The sequence below is a fragment of the Trichoplusia ni genome, chromosome 1 (genome assembly GCF_003590095.1).
Source record: "Trichoplusia ni isolate ovarian cell line Hi5 chromosome 1, tn1, whole genome shotgun sequence".
NCBI classification, from domain to species: domain Eukaryota; kingdom Metazoa; phylum Arthropoda; class Insecta; order Lepidoptera; family Noctuidae; genus Trichoplusia; species Trichoplusia ni.
In genome coordinates this window covers 20,999,763-21,024,734 of record NC_039478.1, presented here as the reverse complement: position 1 = coordinate 21,024,734, position 24,972 = coordinate 20,999,763, and the positions used below count along the sequence as shown (strand labels likewise).

General features: G+C 35.9%; 2 protein-coding genes across 13 annotated transcripts in view; one reads left to right on the top strand and one right to left on the bottom strand.

Moving 5' to 3' along the window:
- LOC113498984 (alpha-sarcoglycan) overlaps positions 1–15,070 on the bottom strand; it is a 30,201-nt gene extending 15,131 nt beyond the window's left edge. Inside the window, exons 1-3 of one of the 11 annotated variants that reach the window (XM_026879316.1) lie at positions 14,433–15,069; positions 13,484–13,616; positions 12,202–12,338 (exon numbers count right to left, since the gene is read on the bottom strand). In XM_026879316.1, coding sequence (XP_026735117.1) covers positions 12,202–12,331 — 130 coding nt within the window. In that variant the 5' untranslated portion in view covers positions 12,332–12,338; positions 13,484–13,616; positions 14,433–15,069. The other 10 variants (XM_026879348.1, XM_026879329.1, XM_026879301.1 and 7 more) reach the window with 10 other exon arrangements.
- A 244-nt stretch (positions 15,071–15,314) lies between these two features.
- LOC113498973 (type I inositol 1,4,5-trisphosphate 5-phosphatase-like) overlaps positions 15,315–24,972 on the top strand; it is a 28,863-nt gene continuing 19,205 nt past the window's right edge. For both annotated transcript variants that reach the window (XM_026879264.1, XM_026879256.1), the window contains exon 1: positions 15,315–15,633. In XM_026879264.1, the coding sequence (XP_026735065.1) occupies positions 15,553–15,633 (81 nt within the window). In that variant the 5' untranslated portion in view covers positions 15,315–15,552. The remainder of the gene's footprint in view (positions 15,634–24,972) is intronic.

Below are 24,972 nucleotides of genomic sequence, written 5' to 3'. Positions count from 1 at the left end.
TTAAAAAAAAAACAAAATCTTTTTACGGGGTTGATCGGTATCGAGATACATGTGCTGGCAACATATATTTATAATTTAATAATTAGCGCTGTTAAAAATAAAGATTATGAGATGATTCAGATACTGTGCGCATTAGGAGCGGTTGCTAAAAAAAATGCGAGATTCCATAATATCATATCTATTGACTGGACTTGCTAGACTGCATCGGTTACCCATTTAAATAGTTATTGTTTTAGGGCACACTTTGGCAAGGATTACCTTTGTCACTTTAATGCATATTCAAACAAAAAACCATGCCATTAAATGAGTGATAGATGTAAAATAGCTCCTACGCCAGAGCCTAGATGGCACTACCAGTCTTGATTGTTTAACAGTAACTGCGTTTAGAAAAAAATATGATATTATTTTATAATGTAGGCAATATATAGTAATGTTGCTTAGTCTTTAAGTCTGAATAAAAAAAGTTAAATTTAAGGTTGCTAAATAGCATTTAATAGAACCAGTATTAAAACTTCATTCGCTTCAAGTATGGTACATATATTATAAAACATTTAAAAATTGTATAAAATATTTATTAACAAATAACGCAAGCATTGTAATCTTAATAGCCTTCGCCCAAAGGTTGGGGTCGGCTTTCTGTCAGAACTTATGAAGCACAGTGCGAATTGCGTAGGTAATTATTGCATATCTAAACTTCACAACTCAATATAATCTCGCAAGCATGCTACTATAACGTAATATAGGTAAGCCAAGATGTTCCGCTAATGAACGTTGAGTAATTTACTGTGGCACAAAAGTTTGCCCATGCCAGTCGCTTAAAAGCAAGACAGATTAAGAATATTGCGGAGGTTTTGAATTGTAAAAACTTGACAAACACAAACAAAAAAGCTTGAAAGCACAGGACGATTCTATGCTATATTGATATAGGTATTAAAATATTCATAAATATCATGTACCTACCTACGGCCCAAAAGCACAATTGCGCTTCGAATGAATAACGTTTTTTTATAATTCGTGTCTATAATCACTTACTCAATGCTTTTAAAAGTGTTAGCTTTGTGATATTAAAAGAAAGATACATAAGGTAAATAACTTAAGACTCCAAATTCCAATAAATCCCGTCGACCATTGCTTTGTAAACGACGGAATAAAAGCTACCAAAATCCAAAACTTATCCTCAATAATCATTGCCACTGTCTTCTTCTTCATCTTTAACATAATGTCGTATTAAATTGATGAAAATTAAAACAAACATATTTGTAATCTCTCGAATGATTTGTGTGCTGGAAAAGCGATAAAAATTATAATTATACTAGCTGTGCCCCTCCGTTTCACCCGCGTGAATACGTAGGTCCCGTTCCCGGTGTCTTTATAATATTGTTTGCGAAGATGGCTCCAACAAATCACTATCGTAACAAAATTCATGATTATTTAATATGGTGGTTTAGTGTTCTTTGATTATCCACGCAATTTTTTCACGCGTGATACTGTGACCAAGGGAAATAGGGATTCATTCTTATATATACCAATAATACTTAGATGTAATGACTGTGTTTGTAACAAAACAGAGTAACATCTTAAAAATAATATTAAGACGGACGATAAATAGAAAATAAATTGTATTTAAATTAATGAACTGACTGCACTTTCGTAACTAAATCAATTAGGTGCTAATAGAAGGGCATAATTTGAGGCTCGGTTGGCTATCCATCTATATGTCGTCTAATGAAACGTGAAAGCTAAAAGATGGTGTACAACTATTGCCGCTCTAACAACAAATTAAAAATTTATATTGCTGCGCTCTTTCCGTCGTTCAAAACTTAGAATCATATGTTATGGAATATGATATAAATTACTTAGAGGAGTCGAGGAATCGTGGCTAAGCTTTATCATCTACATAAGTAAATCGATCACAGGATAAGCTACGCTTGACGCGGCTGGTCATTGGCTGGGTGATCATCTTTTTCATAACGAGTTCAACGAAATTGTGGGTCCCGGCTGTTATTCATACATCTTTGTCAGTAGTTACAGGTAGTCAGAAGCTTGAAAGTCTAACTAAGGGGTATCGTGTTGCCGAGGTCAGATAGGCAGCCGCTCCTTATAAAACACTGGTACCTAGCTGAAACCAGTTAGCATGGAAGCCGACCGCAACAAACTTGGGAAAAGGCTTAAAGATTCTGCAGTCACGATTTCTCTTTTCCGTCCCTGTGCTTTCCTAATGTTTTCGTGCTACCAGTGACCTTTATTTACCTAGTATATTAATATAGAACGTTTAGCGCCGCACCAACCACACACGCGACCTGTCATATGACTGTTTAACACATAAGTACTTTACTATTTACTTCCAATGTCGCCTTCGTGACGATATCAATCTTAAATGACGTCACTAGTGTTAGGTACCTGCCACACAAGTCGAGATTGTAAATAAAGATAATTATCTAACTATTATTAAAAAAGTAAGTGTGAGAAAAAATAATTTAATTTTTGGACAGTTTGATTTCTTCAGAATAAGTAAAACATAAGGACAAATTAAGAAAAAGCTATTTAAAATAGTATTCAGCTTGCTTTATTTCCTTGCGATTCAAATACTTCAATGGAGTTTTATCGCTTAAATGGCAGAGCCCTTATGACTACCTTTCAGGTTAAGCATCATATCAGCTCCATGTCATCATAATATTGTATTACGAAGGAATATATATACTTTAAAATTTTAGCTCATTTGACAACTGAGAAAGGTGTTAAAGGAGAATGTGCGGTTTCCTCCCAAGTGTTGTAACATTTTCCTACCTATATCATATGAAAGATCTCTGTTCAACGTTGTATACGAAGCCGTAGCGCGATCAATTGCATTTTTAAATATATTTCAACATTCATTGTAAAAAAGTTTGACCCAAGCCTCCATAGATGGCGTTGGGATCGATTTAGATCGCGCTATGGTTTCGTTACATGTAAAACTATATATATTTTTGTAAATTTTTATTTTTTTGTGAATCGTCAGTATTACTATAATATATATCATTACAAGTTCGTTAGTAGTGAGTGTGGTGTTATTATTCGTTCACCTGGACCCTGGAATTTATACATGGTCCTTCGAGCCGGATTGGTCGCGAGTGTTTTTTGGTAGTCTCCGGTGGTGGAAGAGACTACCACCCCTAGCGTCATTACTGGACAGTGGATTACTGTCCAGAGCAGCCTCTTCAGTGGACCCCAGGAGAGAGGGCCCAGGAGCTGAAGGTGGAACCGGTGCAACAGCCGGGAGTCAGGCGTGGTGCAGCGGACTCGTGAGCAGCAGCAGCCGGAGGAAGGCGCAAGGGAGGTGCAGTGGCAGTGCAACAAGCAGCGGGCGCGGTGCCGGCAGGGGGCGCCACTTATATGGTGGTGTATTGTGATAGTGAATAATATTGGTTTGAAGTAAAGCCGTGAGTACTTTAAATTATTCATTATCGCGAAGAAGAAGTCAACAATAAATAGAAAATTGTAACTTGGAAATTTTGAACTTGTAATAGCGCAGTTAGCAGTAATTCAGGACTTGTAATAGTTTTACAATTTATTTTACGATTTCGGTCTGAATTCTAAGACTTGTAAAATTTCAAAATAATTTTAATTTGTTTTCTTGTATTTCAAATAATTGTTTACATTTTTTTAACTTAATAAAATGGAAGCTTTTAGCGATCTGCAAGAAGACATTAGAGCTATAATGTTAAAAGCTAAGTCTAATTTTAAGAAATCGCCAAAAGAGCGATTATCGGTTGCTTATGTAGAGACTAGGCTTGATAACTTAGAGCAACAATGGAGATTATTCTCGGACACTCATACTAAAATTATAAGTCAAGTCAAAAGATCAGATTTGTATAATTCGAACTACCACAAGAATGCAATATATGACGATGTAGAAGAGTTGTATGTAGATTATAAGACTGAATTAAAAGAGATGTTAACTAAATTAAGTTCGAATAACCAAAGTGTTGTGGTATCAAGTGGAAATTCAGGTACACGATTTAAGTTGCCTGAAATAAAAATCCCGATGTTCTCTGGGAAATATACGGAGTGGCAGACTTTTAGGGACTTGTTTTTAGGGCTTGTACATGAAAACAAGGCCCTAGATGATGCCCAAAGGTTTTATTATCTTCGAGGACATCTGACAGGAGAGGCTGAGCAGCTATTGCGAAATATTAAAATGTCATCTGATTGTTATGAAATTGCCTGGAAAAAGTTGGACGATATGTACAACAATAAACGGTTTTTAGCCAATGGCATTTTAAAACGTATGCTTAGCCAAAAGAATTTAGTGTCGGAATCTGCTTATGAAATAAAAAAAATAATAAGTACTACGTCAGACTGTTTAGAGGCAATAAAAAATCTAGGTGTGGATGTGTCTTCATGGGATCTGATTGTTATTCATATAATTAGTTCAAAATTAGATAAGGAGACTAGAAAGGCGTGGGAATTGAAGGTGGCCTCGGACTCAAGTGACGAGCTACCAACATTTGAAGAATTTTCACAATATTTGTATAGTCGCTTTAGGGGTTTGGAACAGTTAGACAAGGAAATTATTGGGAATAATAAACAGCCAAGACATCCACAACCAAAAGGGACGCATTCGTTTCATGTAGTAAAAGAAAAAGGCCTGTTATCATGTACATTTTGCTCAGCTGATCATAAGATTAATTATTGTCCGAAATTTCGTAAAGAATCGAATGAAGCGCGACGTATGTTTGCGCTAGAAAATAACTTGTGTTTCGTTTGTTTACTCAACAACCACTCTGCAAAAAATTGTAAAAACACTCTTAAGTGCCAGGTGTGTAGACACCGCCACCATTCTTTGCTGCACCCAAGCGGTGCATCTGGGTCCAATATTGGTGAAGATGGGAGTACGATTCACGAGGAATTATCATCAGTCGCTTCAACGTCAGCGAAGGATGAGATTAAAAATTGTAATAATGTAGTGACCGCGCAAGCGGAGGGATCGAGCAAGCCAATGGTATCGTGTCTTTCGACAGGGACTAGCCGTAAAACGGTTTTATTAACTACCGCTTTGATCAAAGCGGAGTCGAAAGACGGTTCATATAGGGTTGTTAGGGCTTTACTCGATCAAGGATCACAAGGTTCGTTTGTGACAGAATCTACAGTCCAGTATTTGGGATTAGATAAAACACCTTCAAAGCAAGTTGTGATAGGTGTAGGTGGGGACAAGAGTGCTACGGCCAAGTCCAGCGTGATTCTCACATTGAGGTCTAGAATAGACCCCAGTGTCGTCATTAAGGTTAATGCATTCGTCTTGAAGTCGGTCACAGCTCTTCTCCCAACTACAAAGGTAGCCAAGGTAGAATGGGTAGACTTGACTGATGATGACTTGGCTGATCCAGAATATTACAGGCCTAATAAAATTGATGTTTTATTAGGTGCTGAGGTCTACAGCCAGGTCATCCAGGAGGGCATTAAAAAGAATATAACTGGTTCGTTATTGGCTCAATGTACTAAATTAGGGTGGATATTGTCAGGTACCCTTGATGTTGATCAGACAAGTAATACAACACGTGTTACCGTTTTGCATTCAGGTGTTGAGGAGGATGACATGCTTAAAAAATTTTGGGAACTGGAAGCAGAACCTCCTAGAAAGAAAATGCTTACGGAGGAAGAAAATAAATGCGTGAAGTTATTTGCAGCTACGACGGAACGCGACAGTAATGGTAGATACATTGTAAGACTACCATTGCGTAATGTGGACCCGGCTTGTGCGGTTGGTGAGACCAGGAGCATTGCTGAAAAAAGATTCAAAAGTTTGGAAGTAAAATTTAAGAAAAACGAAAAACTTAAAGAAGAATATGGGAAAGTAATAAAAGAGTATTTACAGTTAAATCACATGACAAAAGTACCAGAAGTAGATTATAATAATGAAAAAGCAATCTACTTACCTCACCACGCCGTTGTCCGGGAGGATAAAGAAACATCAAAGGTTCGCGTCGTATTCGATGCCTCCTGCAAAGGATCGAAGGGAATGTCACTGAATGACAACATGTTAGTCGGTCCTACTTTGCAGGCAGATCTTCGCCATACGATTATGCGATGGAGAACACATCGCATATGCCTTGTAGCAGATATTGTGAAAATGTATCGTCAAGTTCTGGTACACAAGAAGGATACAATACTACAACGTATTCTTTGGCGAGATGATCCTGAAAAAGAAATTGAGGAATATCAATTGAAAACTGTTACCTTTGGTACTGCGTCGGCACCATTCCTGGCTGTACGGGCTCTTCAACAGCTGGCTTACGATGAATGTCGTGCTGAACCTGGAATATCTAAGATAATTTTAGAAGACTTCTACATGGATGATGTAATGACAGGAGCTGAAAATATAGAAGACTGTTTCAAGATATACACTAAACTAAAGGAAATATTAATAAAAGGAGGTTTTCCATTACAAAAATGGAAGAGTAACAGTCAAAAACTATTAAATAAAATTATGGATAGAAAAGGAACCACAGAGGAATTAAAAATAAAAATAGACAGTATTACCAAAATCTTGGGACTTACCTGGAACTCGAACGAAGATGTCTTTCAGTACACTGTGGAATTTCGAGCGCTGGCAGCACCTGTAACAAAAAGAAAGGTTATTTCGGAGATTTCGAGATTGTTTGACCCTTTAGGTTGGTTGGCACCTAGTATCGTTCAAGCTAAGATATTTATTCAAAAATTATGGCTAGCAGGAATGGAATGGGATCAAGCAATTCCAGGTAACTTATTGCAAGAATGGTTGACTTACCATAGTAGTTTAACTTCCTTGATGAATATTAGGATTCCGCGATGGATGCACCATGAAGATAAAAACACGATTACCGAATTACATGGTTTTTCTGATGCCTCAAAAATGGCGTACGCCGCGGTGGTTTATTTGAGGGTTGTGGACAAAGAAGGGAATGTTCATATTTCTTTAGTAACAGCAAAAACGAAGGTTGCACCCATTAAACAAGTGTCCATTCCTCGACTAGAACTTTGTGGGGCTGTTCTTCTAGCCAAATTGATGGCTGAAGTAGGAGAAGTATTGGGTGTCCAAAAGCTTGACTGGCACGCATGGACAGACAGTGAAGTAGTGCTAGCTTGGCTCAGCAGCCACCCTAGTCGTTGGAAAACGTTCGTGGCTAACCGTGTTTCTGATATTTTAAGTATTTTGGACACACATCACTGGTCTCATGTGTCAACAAAACACAATCCCGCAGATTGTGCATCTCGCGGCGTTTCATCTGTTGAACTCCAGTCCATGACGATATGGTGGCGAGGCCCGGATTTCTTAAGACAGCAAGTATTAGAGTATAAAAAAGTAAAACACCTAATGACTCGATTAGAAGAAGTTAAGGTTAATTCGTGTACGTTGGATGTGACTTTTTGGAATCGATTTTCAACACTGCAAAGAATGATTCGTGTAGTAGCTTATATTCGTAGGTTTTTAAAGGTAAACAGACAGAGTATGAGGTCAAATCATCTGACTAAACAAGAATTAGATGAAGCATTAGAAGTCTGTATAAGGAAAAGTCAAGAAGAAGGATTAAGTAACACATTAGAAGAGTTAAGAAAGAATGAGATGTGTGAGAAAGGAAGTCTTAAGTCGTTAAACATATTTCTTGATTCGAAAGGAATTATAAGAGTTGGAGGACGGTTGGAAATGGCGCAACTGAATTATGACCGGATTCATCCCATTTTGATACCGAAGGAGTCTTTTTTGACGAATCTTTTAATTGCCGAGGCGCATGCGAAAACTATGCTATGCATGGTGGACCTCAAATGATGTTGACGTATTTGCGAGCCAAGTATTGGATATTAGGAGTTAAACTATTGGTTAAAAAATTTGTAAGGGCTTGTGTTAAATGTATTCGATATAACTCAAAGGTTAGAACGCAACTAATGGGACAGTTGCCTTCAGCACGAGTCACCCCTAGCAAACCGTTTCTCTGCAGCGGAGTAGACTACGCTGGACCTATAAACATAAGAGTATCCAAAGGTCGAGGTAATAAATCCTACAAGGGGTACATCGCCTTATTTGTGTGCATGTCCACTAGAGCGGTGCATTTGGAGGCAGTTAGTGAGCTAAGCACAAAGGGTTTCCTAGCTGCGTTCAAGAGATTTGTGGCAAGACGTGGCAGGTGCGCTGAACTATACAGTGATAATGCCACAAATTTTGTGGGAGCAGCACGTGAGCTTGCGAATAATGGTACGGAGTGTCACTTTATTCCTCCTCATGCACCTAATTTCGGTGGCTTATGGGAGGCAGGTATAAAGTCCACTAAGCATCATCTAAAAAGAGTCATTGGCAATTCTACGTTAACGTACGAGGAAATGGCAACGGTGTTGGCTCAAATTGAGGCATGCCTCAATTCAAGGCCATTGTCCTACGTAGAAGATCAGGACAAGATGTCAGTTTTGACACCTGGTCATTTCTTGTTAGGGGAGTCACCAGTTGTGCCGCCAGATGCAAGTTACGAGAGCACAACGAATATTACCAATTTGAATCGGTGGCAACTCTGTCAGAAGATGATGCGGGACTTCTGGAGAAGGTGGTCGCACGACTATCTTCACCAATTCTTACAGCGATATAGATAGTCTTACAAAATTCCGGAACCCTCTTTGGGTAGTATAGTATTAGTAAAGGAGGATAATATGCCTCCAGGAAAGTGGTTGTTAGGTAGGATTGTTCAAAAACATCCTGGGACAGACGGTATTACTCGTGTAGTCACAATCCGTACTCAATCAGCAACCATGAAGAGACCTACATCTAAACTATGCATTTTGTCGGTAGTAGTTTAGTTATAAGCGCTGATAAATGTCATAAAGTGCCATTTTTAGTTATTTTATTTAGCATGGATTAAGTTTATTTGCTGTCAAGGAATTGGAAGTTTGAGTAAAACTTATTTATTTTTTGTTGTTTATGGAAATATAATTTGTTTGTTAGTTATTCTACATCAGCTTCAATTAAAATTTATTGAGCACGGTGGGCGGTGTAGAAGGACATTGAGCAATATGTCCTTGGTGGGCGGTATGTTCAACGTTGTATACGAAGCCGTAGCGCGATCAATTGCATTTTTAAATATATTTCAACATTCATTGTAAAAAAGTTTGACCCAAGCCTCCATAGATGGCGTTGGGATCGATTTAGATCGCGCTATGGTTTCGTTACATGTAAAACTATATATATTTTTGTAAATTTTTATTTTTTTGTGAATCGTCAGTATTACTATAATATATATCATTACAAGTTCGTTAGTAGTGAGTGTGGTGTTATTATTCGTTCACCTGGACCCTGGAATTTATACAATCTCAATTAGTGTTATGTTTTTTTTTGTATGGGCATAACTCTGTATCTTGTGCAGGGAATCTGTTATAATGGTTTCATTTTTTTAATAAAATATTAAATAAAAGTTAATCAATTAGTATTTTAGTGACAAAAAGGCTGAAACTATTTTTAAATCAAGTGGAAAACCAACCTCTAATAGAGTAAGAGCCCGTGGACACCAGACCTCCGTTATTAAATAAAAGTTTAAACTTTGTCAGCGGTTGCTTCCAACATAGGTAACAACAATGGTCGATTATGGAGTTTGGGTCATGGTGGCTTTGGCATATAAACAGTACTAAAGGTGCCAAAAGTATCGATCTAACTAGTTCAAGTTATAAAGCGCCATTTTTCGTTGACACCTTCAGGATATTATTAAAAATCACGCTATTTATTGCCAGACACTTAGCATAGTGGCAATGGCAATCCATTGCCAGACACCTTTAATGTTCATGACATTGTAATTTAACTTACGTGATAGTACAAAAGCTGATTTTTTTATAAATACTTGGGTAATAATATGTAGATGATGTTTTCACATTAGCCAGACACTTTTGATAGTTCCGACCCCTTGCCTGGCAACGAAAAGTGTAATGAAGTAGGTAAGATTAAAGCAATATTTAAAACGAAAAAATAAATTCACTTGAAGCCCCGTAACTTTTGACCTGCACGAAATTACAGTAAAAACTTAGCATATCTATACTAAAGCTAAAGAGTTTGTTTGTTTGTTTGTACGCGCTAATCTCAGGAACTACTGGTCCAAATTGAAAAAATCTTTTTGTGTTGAATAGACCATTCATCGAGGAAGGCTTTAGGCTATAAACCATCACGCTGCGACTAATAGAAGCTAAGATACAATGGAAAATGTGAAAAAATCAGGGCAGGTATTAATCATAATTTATATCTTCTACCACGGGGACGAAGTCGCGGGCAACAGCTAGTTGATGATAAAAAAGCTTAACTGAACATGTTCATAGTAGTCGCAACTTGCTGCAAGGGTTGGGACACAGCTCCTACAATAATGCCCATTCTCCTTTAAAATGCAAGATCTGATGTGTATAAGAGTTAAAATCTTTTTAGATAGATCAGTAAAAGATAAATATGTAAGTCTTGTAATTGAATTTTTGGACGAACTATAAAATTTGTCGAGATGACAATTTGACAAAGGAAAGCTTTATAGATTACGAGATCGAGAGGGGGCTTGTGACGTAACGACTTTGCAACATATATACTCAGAAATGACGTCAAAAGTTCCTTTCACTGTATTTTGATAAACTTATAATTGTTTTCATTTATTTCTAGTTTAGTTAGTAAGCATTCAATTTACAAAACACCACCTGCGCTTTGACAGACCTATAATGCCTAGCACAATATTTACTGAGCGCAACTTTCAATAATTTCAGCCTATCGATGTCCACTGCTAGGCTTCCCCCAGCGCAACTTTAATACCTGTATTTTATAATCAACATATTTTTTTTGTATACTCGAATCTGCCTTAGCAAATAAAGAGAATCTATTTTATAAATGCTCTCAGAATAAAATTCCACTATGATTATTACTTTAGCCCGTAAAAAGCTTAGGTAAAAATCGAAAAAGTAAAAAATATCACAAGTGTTACTTTTCTTTAAAACGAAAAAAAAACGGTTGTTATTCCTTCATTGTCCCACGTGTTGAGTTTTTTTTCAACAGTATCGAATTTACATTTACTGCTCTCAATTTGACCCTTCTTAATCATACCCATATAACATGTTTAAAAGCCCCTCGTATTATTATAAATACCACTTTTGTGATGTGAATGAGCAAAGGACACCATTCGCTTGTCCAAAAGAAATACTTACCCTTTAAAATTGTCTTCAGACATCAGCTGACCTAAATTTGTATAGGATATTGTTACTCGCTTTCTTAATTGTGCTTCATAATATACCTACCTAAGAGGTATTCATTTTTTTTTTGTTTTGGAGAAGAATCTTCTTTGACACCAATCTCCTCGGGGGAGGAAGCGGGTAATGACTGTGCTCTAACTGAATTATGAACCGCTTCATTCAATTCAGGCACTCTAGTGACTAACTAAACCTGAATCGTCTCCCGCATTTAGTCAGTGAATTGTACAGCAACTCATCATGCAGTATGCACCTAGGATCCTTATACCTTCTTATATTAAGCAGCATTCTTACTTCAAGGGCCCTGCTCTGGGACCCTTTTTTGTTTAGGTGGGGGATTAAAGAGTCCGGTTAGTGAAAGACTCTTACTGCCTAAACCTGAATTGTTTATCTCCTGCGGGTTTCTCTTCGAACAATGGTCTTACTGGAAGAGTCGGTAGTTTTTTTCTTGTTCTCCGATAGTTTGGTCAGATTAAATTTTAGGTACGCTTAGTAACGATAAATTGTTTAGCGCATTTTTCCGTTAATCGTCTAGTATGTGATCGACAAACAAACCGACCGTTTATTTAATCCTATAGGCGCTTAAAGTCCATGAATCTAACTATCGGCCGAAAAACCTGCGGTGACCCTCTGATACATTTTTGAAACTGACCGAACCTATACCTTACCCATACATAAACGCCTAATACTCAGTCAAATGGTACAGAATAATCCAGTGAACTAGCTAAGATAGGACGAACAAAAGTCCTGTCTGATATTGACAGATTCTAGACTCATAGAATAAGTTTTAAAAAAAATACTCCCTCACTAATGAATTTAATCCTTGCATCCAGTGGGGTTTCACAAACATACGAGTCTTATACACAGTCACCTAGACTCAGGACGAGCATCCGTGGATCACAGAAACGCTTGCCGTACGCGGGATCGATATGTCGCGGATAATGAGTTTGGCGTGGTGACCTCAACCACTCTTCTATCCATGCAGTTGAAGCTTACCTTGATAGGTCCAGTTGAAGAGGTTGGGGCTGATAGGTATGGCGAACATCTCGGTCTCGACGGCGCGGTGGATGTGTGCCGACGCCGCTGATGCCGACGCCAGCAGCAGCAGCGAGCACCACATCGCCATGATGGCACTGGAACGAGAAGGTAATCAGTTTAATATCACCTGAGAGCTGCCAGGACAATAAGGGTTGGAATAACTATACATTTTTGGAATACAGTCTTTTCTTTCAAAACCTCAAAATGTTCCCCAGTAACCCAGTCTTTTTTGCAACTTGTGTAAGGTAGGATAATATATTATTGTCTTGGATCTCACAACGAAGAAAAAATTTGTCAATAAAGATTTCTCACGTTTGTAATCATTTACACATCCTACTTGGTTACTAGATAATTTCCAATTCAAATTCAAATTTTGGGTTAGGTTAGTGTTCTAATTGCCGTCTGGGTATCGACCACCGCGTTCGCAACCATTTAATAAACTGAGTGCCCTTTTTAAAAATGTGATTAATAATTGTGAAACCCTGCTTTACACAAGAAATACTGCGGAGACGTCCTTTTTCGAAATAAATAACTCGTACAAGAAATTAAGCAATGAGTTTTGCTTAACTTCTGAACTTGGAAACGACAATTACCTTAAAGGTCACATTTCACAACTTAACAACTTTTAACTCCCACTTTACCCCAAATAATGATTTTCCTTACAGAACAATATTTTACCTTTCCAGGAAAGTAATGGCGAAACGACTGAAAATTTACAGACACCCACGTGACCAGAAAAAGGGCTCCGAATTAAGCCGAAAGTAGCCGAATTGACCCGAAGTGAACACGTGTATAAAAACGTTAACATTTTATTATGTTTACCTAAATACGTACCTGGTAACTATAGCGCTTTAGATTTTTCAGTAGAGATTTAATTAGGAAAAATAATGTTATATTTTATTGTTTTTGTTCATTCAAAATTACACTCACTTACGTTAAAATAAACATAAAAAAGTCATCCCATATATAAATAACAGTCATATTATATTGAAATATTTAATAAAAGTTGATTAGAATAGTTAAAATTCCCATAAAATCTAGGACCGCAATTAATTCCCAAGTTAACGTCAAAAATCCCAAATTGTTTACTAATAAAATAACTAACAAGAAAAACACCATTAAATTCCGTAAATAAACCGGCAACGGAATTCCGCGCGGCTTTTCAGCACGTACAACATTTCAAATAGTTTTCACACAAAATACCACAGCTAGGTCTATTAAAAAAAAAGATTTTACTTACCAACCTCCTTAGTGGTCCGCCATGGCTGATTTAAGGAATAAACCCGACCTAATTCACAGGAATAGCACGACAATCGATTTCTATTTTAACCGTTTACAGAGCGCCGTCAAACTTAAGGCGCATGTGCGAGCCGCTGTGCGCCCGAAAATATACAGAGATGAATTGCGCAATATTAAAACTGTTTAGGGAAGCGGAAAAAGCTATGGAAGCGGATATTTGATGGTTTGTTTACTAGTTTTATCGTATCGAAAACAAAATAAAAAATAATTGCGTGTTAATCATTAAATTTTGCCTATTTCCTAAATATAAATTGAAATTTATATTGCTCCTGTATGTTATATTCCTGTGATCTGTGAATAAAGAATGAAAATTGTGGATTCGCTACTTTCATTGGGACATGCTTGACCAGAGACGCTTGTTTGTTATTAAGACTCACAGATGCTCTCTGTTTACTGACAAACTTACAAAGGAAATCGGGGTAGAATTTTCCAGTGCCTCAACTAAAGAAGTTTGACATTCTTTCCACTAATAGTTAACCTATTCGCACCTCTTAAATGGTAATCGTTTTAGTTGTTGGAAAGAGGTGCCACTCTACGACGTTTATCACGCCAATTCGCTGTTTGAGAGGATGTAACCACATTTGAATCATTCGTTTCTAGTTCATTTCTTTTAAAACATTCTTCCCGACGATGCAACCATATTTTTATAGATAATGAGGCACAAGAACACTATTATTATGAGCATGTATTCTCACATAAGCATTATTTAGATTCCCTTATATGTCTGTAAAGGAATCAAACCACCCTACTCGCTTCAGGACGGACACTTCATACACCAATGAATAGGCTTTAGTCTAATAGAGGAAAACCTGACAAGCAATGAACACTAGCCTGTCAGCGTCTCACAGCAGACAAAGGACTATTCATGGCATGAGAGCACAATTACAGACCATAGCTACTCATTGCGTATTGAGTAAAATGTACACCAAACAAGCTTTTGCTCGCAGTTTCGTCCGCGTAGGTGATATTTTAACTTGCGAAAAGTTGTGTTAACCGAGTGCATCAGCTTCGGTCATTACACATTTCATCGACATTGGCACAACCATTTCGAAATAAAAAGTAAAAAACACACTCAAAGTCTTAGTCCTTTAGTTACGACTTATAGTGAATTTCAATGAAACTACGTATGTAAAGTGTTCCAACTTGATTATTTATTTTTATTGTTTTATTTAAACGTCCAAGACAATATTTATTAAAGTTAATTATGTTCAAACACAGTACATAATTGAAGAACAACACGTAACATTGTCATAAATCTACGTGTGTACGTACCTACCAAGTGTGTGTATAGATAATTTTAACGACTCGTGTCTCATGTTAGCGTTACGAAAGTAAATAATGAAAAACATTTATAAAACTCATTTTCCACCGTCATAGCCTACGTATATCTTGACCTCTCGGTTATAATACCGCGTTCCCATATTTATTTACGCCAATACGGCCCTGAAAGTGGGCGTGACGTAAAGCCAGCGGAGACGTCATTGGTGCAACAACCGACCAAATTGAATAGGCTTCTTGGTACAAGAAAAACGTTCCGTTCAACGTACGAGCGCTTAATTTTTTTTCAGTTTTTGACTTGGGAAAATAATTTTAATATTTGAATCGTGTTAATATTACGAAAAATATAAAAGAATTATGCAAAAATAAAATTTAAAATATTTTAAAAGCTATCTTCTATTCAGTGTTACCGGTTTGATTTAAACCTGTAGTAGACTTCGTAAATTATTCAGGGTTTACGCTGTTTATACGTGCAAATGTGAGTGTAAAAAATGTCATTCATTCATACAAATGTCAGAAAGGGCTGGGGCGACTCAGACGAATTAGCTAAACTAAAAAATCTTCCGTTTTCAACGGGAAAGCGTAATAATTAAACAAAATAATGTAATCAACAGTATTTTTAGTTAAGGCGTGTTCGCGCCAAATTATAGAAACAGCGGTAAAACGTCGCTAGACTGAGAATAACCTCGTTCGTTTAGAGGAATTGTTTTCACCCAAAAACTTATCAGGAACATGTTGAAGTTCAAAAAGATGGGTTCGGATAAAGTGCCGTTGTTACTTGTGACTGCCAATGTTGGATCTATATTCGAAGATGTGAGTATTATCATTTTATGTTATGTTTCATTCTTGTCTCATCGTTAGGTGACATCAAATGTCTGTGATCATGTCGTTAATTTAGTTAAATGTAGCGCGCGATGCTTATATGCAGATAAGTGTTCTAAATTTAAACAAATTGGTTGCATGCACTTGATGCTAGCTGTTAACAGAATACCAAAGAGGATTTCACGCGCGAATTTGTTTTTTCATTTACCCCCATTTATTTATTTTAAAAGGTGTAATATAAATTCTTAAGAGTAAATCAATGTTAAATAAAATTCTAGTCTATTTATTTATTTTTTTATTATTAAACATTCTGCATAATGAACATAAAATAAAACATAATTCTACTATTAACTTTATTCTTAAATAATTATTTGCTATCATAATCACCAGCACTTTAAAATTCACAGCGGATTGTAGAAGGACTTCATCTTATTTATGCCTCTAGTCTGGTTGTAAGCTTTAATATAATTAAGACCTAATTAAAAAATATATAAATAATATCTCTCTCATGATTGATGATAGTGTGTTTAATTTATACATATTTTATAATTATTCTAATAGAATAATTTTCTAAAATCAGCTATCTTGATTTTATAAACACAATGTTATTTGTAAAATTGTTATTTTTAGTAGAATGTAGGATGAATAGTAATAGACTACAAGAATAATAGTTATTTTATCTTAAAGAATAATATGTCAAACATTTGAAAAGGTCAACTTGCATTTTGAATATTGTTATTGGGTGCGATATTATTAATACACAGAACAGTAATAAATAGAAGAGCTTTAAATTAACACATATTGTACATGTACCTAATTATGTAGAAACATTGTTGCTACAAACAACAAGTCCATATTATTAGATACATTGTTATATATTATACATTCCATATATTTAATTACAAACTTGCCCAATGCCGTCAAGATGGATCTGGTATGAATAGAAGATTAAAAATAACCTGAAAGATCCATTTGAAAAATAATCTTAAAATTATGACCTCATAAATATTTCTTTTAGCTAGTCTTACAATATTTAATTGAATAATTTAAGGAATTTTACTTATCTGACCTGCTCTATTTTCTTAGAAAACCCAATAAATATATTTCATATTCTCATATCACAATGTTAGTTACAATAGTTACCATACATCGGAAACAATTAAATGATTTTCATGAAAATTTATATGCATCTGTAGTACATCTCAGGCCGCCACTCCTTGTAAAACACTGGTACTTAGCTGAATGCAGTTAGAATGGAAGCAGACCCCAACATAGTTGGGAAAAGGCTAGGCCAATGATGATGTTTAGTAAATCTCAAAATTGGCTACTATCTACTTTTTAAATCCCATAATAATAAGCAATAAGGAATGTTCAGTCCTATCCTTTTTTTCGTATGTAACGACTTTTCTTGACCAGAAATCCCCCAGAAATAATTTCTATGGCAAAACAATTTTTGCCAGTTCAGCTAATGATAACTTTCTCCATAAAAACCCATGCCTATTTCCAGTGGCTTCAACACTTATATTAAAAATGTTATCTATATTTGTAAACATATAATATCTTATCTAACCATTAGTATAAAAGTGATTGAGTGATATGTTAACAACATTTATTGTTACTCCCACATATAACTAGATAAAAAAAACAGTTATTTCTGCAGTGCTTTAAACTTATTTAATATGTTACATAATTAAGTACTCCTATTTTGTTTAGGTATTAGTTAAAAATAACAAACAAACTTGGCATTTATTTTAAAATTTAGATTAGTAATAAAATGTGACTAAAATCCAATTAGGATGATTGTATTAAAATGTCACTTATACAATGCAGTCGTTTATTTATTTAATATTTATGTGCTTGGAAAAGATACACCAATATTGCTAAGCTTAAGTACTGAAACAGATGACTTATAGATCATATTGTTTATAGGCATAGTCATTTCTATAACATAACTGATAGCATATAGTAATAATGACATGAATGTGGTTCAACACCAAACGCCACTGAATTCTCATGTCAAGCCTGTGGTAGGATATGTCGCTCTCGCAGCGGTCTGTATAGTCACCAAAGGCGTTGTCGTACAGACACTACCCCATAAATCGTCTGCAATAGACGTAAAGGCCGTTATTATAATAATAATGAAGTTGTACAATATTGTTTTAGTTATTTTTCTACACTTACTTATTTAGTCTATCTAGTTAGTCTAACCAGTTCTCCTCCATAGGAATGACAATTCGGAACCACAAAAGTAGACTCCCTACATCTGTAACAGAATGATTCTAAAACTCTCATTCATGTCTACTACAAATTAAAACATTTTGATGATCTCTGTCGGTTGGTCTTTCCTTGCATCCTTCAAAACCGCATGGAAATCTATCCTTTCAATTAGATTGTCATATTTCATACAATTTTATTGACATGAAAATGGATTTCCTATCACTAGTCCTTAGCTATGTACAACATATGAGATGTGAAAGCAAAAATAAACTATCGACCATTTTTGGGATGTGTTCTTTACTTATTTTTTAGTTATTAAGTTACGTCCCTTGGTATAGAATAGAGGACATTCCATTCCTATTTCGTCATTCGTATTACTGGATGAAGTTATAAACTCGTATAATTTCTGCGAATCCATTTATTTTTGTCGTAATATTATCCTTTTCAATTAACCTTTAAAACTGGAATGCTCAGGATAAATCTAATTATATTTGCTTGTATTGTGATAATACAGAAAACGTTACGCTTAATATTCAGTATTTATTTGAATCCTCCTTAAGCTAACCACAATATACAATAACATTAATGGTCAATAAACGGGTTAAACAGAAGAATTACGACACAGTTTTTCATTGTACCCCTAAGAAGTACATAGAGGCTATGTACTTGAATACAGTAGAAAATGAATTTTTAAACCAATTTCTTAACTATTTTTCTTTTTTTTAAACATGGAACTAATTTGTGATACTGTGCAACAGCGGATCGGTTAGTGTGTCGTCTATTCCTTATTGGATGACATCAAACCTGACCTTACAACACAACAAATACCTTAATAGTGATTTTTATCATAAGTCAATCAACAATGCGACCTCCTAAGGTCAATATTCGCGATGGGGAAAAAGAAAAACCAGTTATAATCCTACGTGAACGAGCAATTATTTTGAAATACCCATAAATCCTTATCTCTATGAAAAAAATGTGCTTGCAATTATTTTGCCCTTGATTTTTATTTTTGTATTCTGACTAATCTAGCATGTCCGTTGAAAAAATAGTTGTTATTACGCGTAGGCGGCAATATATTGACGGATTTACATGATAAGCTTATTTTTAAATGAAATGATGGCCCTATCTTTAAATAGCTGGGTACTGGGTAGGTCGGGACGCGATACAGAGTTAATATTAGCAGAATTACTCGGCAAAAATTATACTGACAAAATATGACGCACCCATTCCTTTCTCTTCCCGAAGTCCAGACTGTTGCAGTTGTGGTAGAAAAAGCCTCCTATACCTTTGAGAATAACTGTGCTATATATTTTTCTAGCACAAGGGGTGTTAATAAAAATAGAGGCGGCCACGGTTTCAAGCTTACCTAGACCGTCTTTTGAAGTACCTCTTTACTTTGTCTTTAAGTCAATTGACCTTTCTCTTGAAGAGTGCTACTTTTATGTATTAGTATTTGCAATCTTCTTCGGAAACGAAGAAAGCCCAGTCTCCAATACCTGACGACTTTAAATTTATAGTCAAAAATATTTTGTACTAGCTGTTGCCCGCGACTTCGTCCGCGTTAGAAGATATAAGTTATAATTTATACCTGCCTTCTATCTATCTGCCTTCTATCTATCTTGTAGGATTCAGTCAGCGTATGCAATGTAAGCGCAAAAAATGTGTTTTTTTACGACCTCACATTAGAAACCTCAAAAATTGTAGCTTATGTGTTTTTCTGATGTATAAGCTATATTGTGGTAAACTTTCATTCAAATCCATTCAGTACCTAGTTTTTACGTGAAAGAGTAACAAACATCCATACATCCATACTTACAAACTTTCGCCTTTATAATAGTAGTAGGATAAGTCAGCCGTCAGGTATGGCGGTAGATGTTTAGACTAAAGTAGTAGAATTTCGTATACTGGCATTGTTTGGTGTTCAAAGGACACTTCATAGGGAACTATTTAGTTGTTCGAGTCTCATTTCAGAGCACAGGCTTTCCTCCCCTTTTTCTCGGTATATATAACTTATTGAAGATTATAAGAACCGAAATTCGCCAATTTAGTACTACGCGATATGTATCACGGGTTTGATCTCCGCACCGCTATAGACAAGCATTGTGTGACCTACGAATGCTTGTCCTTAATCTGGATGTCTTATGCATCTGACTTAAATGTTTGTGGTGCCTCTGCGACACAAGGATTAAAATTGAGTTGCAAAAATCCAACCGGAACGAAAAACAAACAAGAAAGTGAGTTTATAAAAAACGTGGGAATTTACATTAAATCGAGAGCCTGGAGAGAAAAAAATCGGTAGAGCCTACATTATTATCACATCATTCAACGTCGTAACCACGATTAGCTCCATTCGGGGATTTACTGTTATGAGTACTTAATTACGAACCTATTATAAAAATAGATAACCCGGAAGTTATATCGGTACTGATATTTTTTATTTTTGGTATTTATGTCGAGGAATTGATCCCCATGCTTATCGCAATTTATGAACATCGATATAACATTGATCCATCTTTATCTTATCATTTCATTGTGACATTTGAATATCCTAATTATTTATTTATTTTTTAGTTATTTAGACATGAATAATGGTGTACCCTATTTGGTACGGTAGGACTATATGCCATTTCAATTAACTTTTTTTTTGCTTTTCAGACCATTATCCCTGAATGACATCTTATCTTTATTGGAAGAGGGGGATGTTGAGACAACCGAAGGTGAAAATGATGTATTCATACTTCCGCCTGATAATGCGAATGCAGAACTGACAGACGAGGACTCTGGAGACGAAGATCAGGTCAATGTCAATAATCTACCTCCCAGCTTGCTCAGAGCGGACGCAGAGCTACGTCAACCCGCTACAGTTAGTTTGGACAACATTGGGGATCCGGACACGAATGATGAGCCCCTTCATAAAGTTTTAAAAAAATATAACTGGAGGAAACGGGATTACGAAGGCTCACTATCATTATGGCGACCTGATTACCACGTCCCTCAGGAAAAATCACCACTAGAATGGTTTTCTTTGTTTTTTTCGGAGGATGTTTTTGATTTATTGACCACTGAGACGAACAGGTACATAGGAAGAAAAAACCTTGCTGCTGATATAAAAATAGAAGAGATGAAGTGTATGATTGGTGTTCTGTTAGTAAGTGGCTATTCCTCGGTAAATAGAAGACGAATGTATTGGGAGAACTCGCCTGACGTGAAGAATGAGCTCATTGCTAGTGCTTTATCGAGAGACCGCTTTTCCTACATATTTTCAAATCTACATTGTATGGACAACCATCAGTTAGATTCTTCTGATAAATTTGCAAAAGTTCGGCCACTTATGAGCAAATTATCTGCCAAGTTTCTAGACCACTGTCCCCACAAAGAAAACCACAGTGTTGACGAAGCTATGGTGCCTTATTTTGGTCGACATGGATGTAAACAATTTATTCGTGGCAAACCCATACGGTATGGGTTCAAACTGTGGGTAGGAGCTACTGCGGGGGGCTATATAGCTTGGTTTGAGCCTTACCAAGGGGCCACTACAATTTTGAACGCCAGATATGCTGAATTAGGCCTTGGGGCTAGTGTAGTTTTGACATATTCAGATAAACTAATGAAACTTGAGCTTGGATCCAGATATCACTTATATATTGATAATTTTTTTACCGGGTTACCGTTGGTTGAAGAGTTAACAAAAAGGAATATGGGTGTAACGGGCACTATAAGAGAAAATCGAACAGGAAAATGTCCTTTGATAGCTAATAAAGAAATGAAGAAGAAGGAAAGAGGAGAGTATGATTATCGTGTTAGTGACTCCATTATAATCTGTAAATGGCATGACAACAGCATTGTTACAGTTTGCTCAAATTCAACGGGGATATTACCGTGTCATAAGGCAGAGAGATACTCACAACAACTAAAAAAGAAAATTAGTGTATCTCAGCCTCACTTGATTCAGAAGTATAACCAAAATATGGGTGGTGTCGACTTATCTGATCAAAATATTTCGTCAGTCAGAACTAGCATCCGGGGAAAAAAGTGGTACATGCCCCTTATTTTGCATTGTCTTGACATGTCAGTGCAAAATGCCTGGCTACTTTATAGATACAATGGTGGCAAACAAGATTTATTGTATTTTAGACGTCGCATAGCTATATCCATAATTGAATCGAATAAGTCTCGAAGCAAGCCTGGACCTAGCCGACAATCATCTCTAACTATGGATTCCCGATTTGATGACAAGGGTCATTATATAATAAAACAGCCCGATAATAAAAGAACGAGATGTGGACATTGCCACCGACAAAGCCCAGCAAGATGCATCAAATGTAATGTTGGATTGCATGTTGAATGCTTTCTTGCTTACCACACAAAATGCTAATTTAGTGTATGTTTTTCTTGTATTTTTAATAAGTTTTCATTTGCTGCGGTTTTTTTTATTCTGATTACATTTTTAAATAACTATGAACAATAAACAACTTTTTTCTCATTTTTACGGTATTTTTCTTACTCCAAATCCTACTGTACCATATGTGTACGGCTATTTCCAACCCTTTTATTTCAGATTTTAATTTTTAGGTTTTCTAATATTAGACCCTATCAACTATATACTAAGAAAAAAAAAACATTTTAGAAAAAATAGTTTCAGACTAATGGTAATGTTCGTTATCAAATTATTAGACTAATTAATTGAAGCACTTTGTTTTTAATGATGGTATACTGAGTTTTTACTAAAATATTTGTAGAACAGTGGACTTTCCTAATAGGATTGTTCTCGGAATTATCTTTATCACTAGCCTTTTGGTCATCTTTTATATAACAAGACTAAAGTAGCAGAAAGACTGTTTCGGTACCGTTTTATGTTTTATGTTTCTTTAAATTAAATTTTTAATGTACTCCTACGGTACATACGGCATACATTAACCAAAATTCAAGCAAAACTCCATACAGAAATATAGTATCACACATTCCCCTACTTTCGTAATCTGGCTTTTGCTATGCTGAGAGCTACTGAATAATCAAGATCTCGAAGAATCTTGAAATGGAGCTAGAAGCCTTCACTTAAAGTATCCATTACAGAGCATGAGGTAATACCGATGCCTATGTCGCTACTGATACGGTTAACCAGCGGCGCGATACTGGGTCATACGTGTTTATCGCACGAAACTTTCACCGCCAAAATTAATTTAGCGCTCCCGTCAACCGTACCAACCTATCATGTAACCTAATTCCACACTCCAAATTTGATGAAAGCATTACGCTTCGATATACTAAGCAAAAATTGGAAGTTGGATGGTTTGTTAATCAATCGATAGTGTTTCATGTGAGTACCTACTTAATGTATTAAAAGCTATAGTAAATATTTGTTTGTTATGTTTTGACAGCTAAAACATGTATCGATTTTGTAAATTTTTGGAACGGAGTAAGCTTAACGGGTAATTTCAATGATTATCACTCATATAGCAAGGCAAAATGACTGAAATTTTTGCTCGAATATCGATATAAGAGAGAATAGAGATTTTCACTAAAGTTACCATTGTGAAAACCAGTAGTAATATATAGATGAGGGAAACCATGTTAATTGTAATAAAATTTCAAATTATCATAATGGATATTTTCAGCATACTTGGGGCTCAATGGTTACAATAAATACTTCTTATCCCGTCTACATAGTACATTCCCTTGAGATTTCTGACTACGTGTGTAGATGAAGACCTTTTCCAACGCCTGCCTGTCGCATCTATCGGGGTCGGGTTAATCTTAAATATATTGAAAAGATTTTATTCTCGTCTTCAACAATCGATCGCCTTCTCGAGGAAGGTCTGTCCATAAATAAACGTAATTGTCCGCCCCAGCGAGGATGGGGTGGCGACTGGCGAAGCTACAGCTGAACAAAAATTTTAACGATTAAAGGACAACAAGAGAGATAGTAAATGTGAAGACTCTTTTCTTACAAGTAATATTAGAAGCATTTGGAATTGTTTTGGGCAGGCTTTTATGTAAATTGATCTCATATAAAATGTAAGAGACAATGCTAGATCAAAGCTTTTGCGGCGAATAGAGGGATAAGGAATCAAGTTGACTTTTTAATCACGGATCCCGCATGAACTTTTCATAGGTTAGACAAGAGGCTATTATCATTAAGTTAGGTAACCCCTACCTAGCTCTTTTATTAGATTCTCCGTTCTAGTGCCTCCGATATCAATGTTTATATATCACTAGATCAACTGATTCTTTAAGATGTCAACAATTTTTTTGGCTTAGTCTGCGGACGTCACCGGACATCAATGACCACTTCTCACCGGCTCCACCAAAGGCCTGCCCATCCGCTCCTATATTATAAACAAAAAACAATGATCAGAACACTCAAACATTGTCTTATACTGAATGCAATGACGACAAAGAATTCCAATCTATAACACATTAGACTACATTATGGCTTCGTGCGTTAAATGAGTTTGCGTTACAGATACCGCCTTTGAATATTCATTTATGGCTAAGGCTTTTGTCTTTAAGTAATACGGTATTACCACATTATTGATATTCTATTCCCCTTGGTAATCCCAGTATTACGTTTCTGAGAAGAACAGTTATTCATTAGTTTGATAAAGGTTTTGTTATCTAACATTCCTGGTAAACTTTGATTCAGCAGTTTGCAGTGAAAGCCTGGTGGTAAAACCGTTGGACTGTCAAGTAAAAAATCTCAAATCTGATCCTAAGATACACACCGACTTTTCTAATGTTGTGCTGCCATTTAGATCATAGTAATTAACACTTTCTTAAAACGGTGAAACATCGTAAAGAAACCAGTAAACACATTTTTTATAAGGCTACTTAAAAACTGACACACGTTCAACATTAATCATATAATGAAAAGAAGAATTGACTTGGATTTGTTTTTCTAGCTTGGACAATATTTATCTCGGACGAGTAGCTCACCTAATATTTTCGACCGAATCTTCATATTAGCTCCGCGTCAATTCACACTATTAACCTCAAGGTCATAATTATGAATCACAACCCAAATTTCGTTAAGACTCGTTTGCAAGGTTTCAGTATTATGAAGTAATCTTCTACTTACAACTGTGATACCTCAAAAATGGCACTGAAACACTA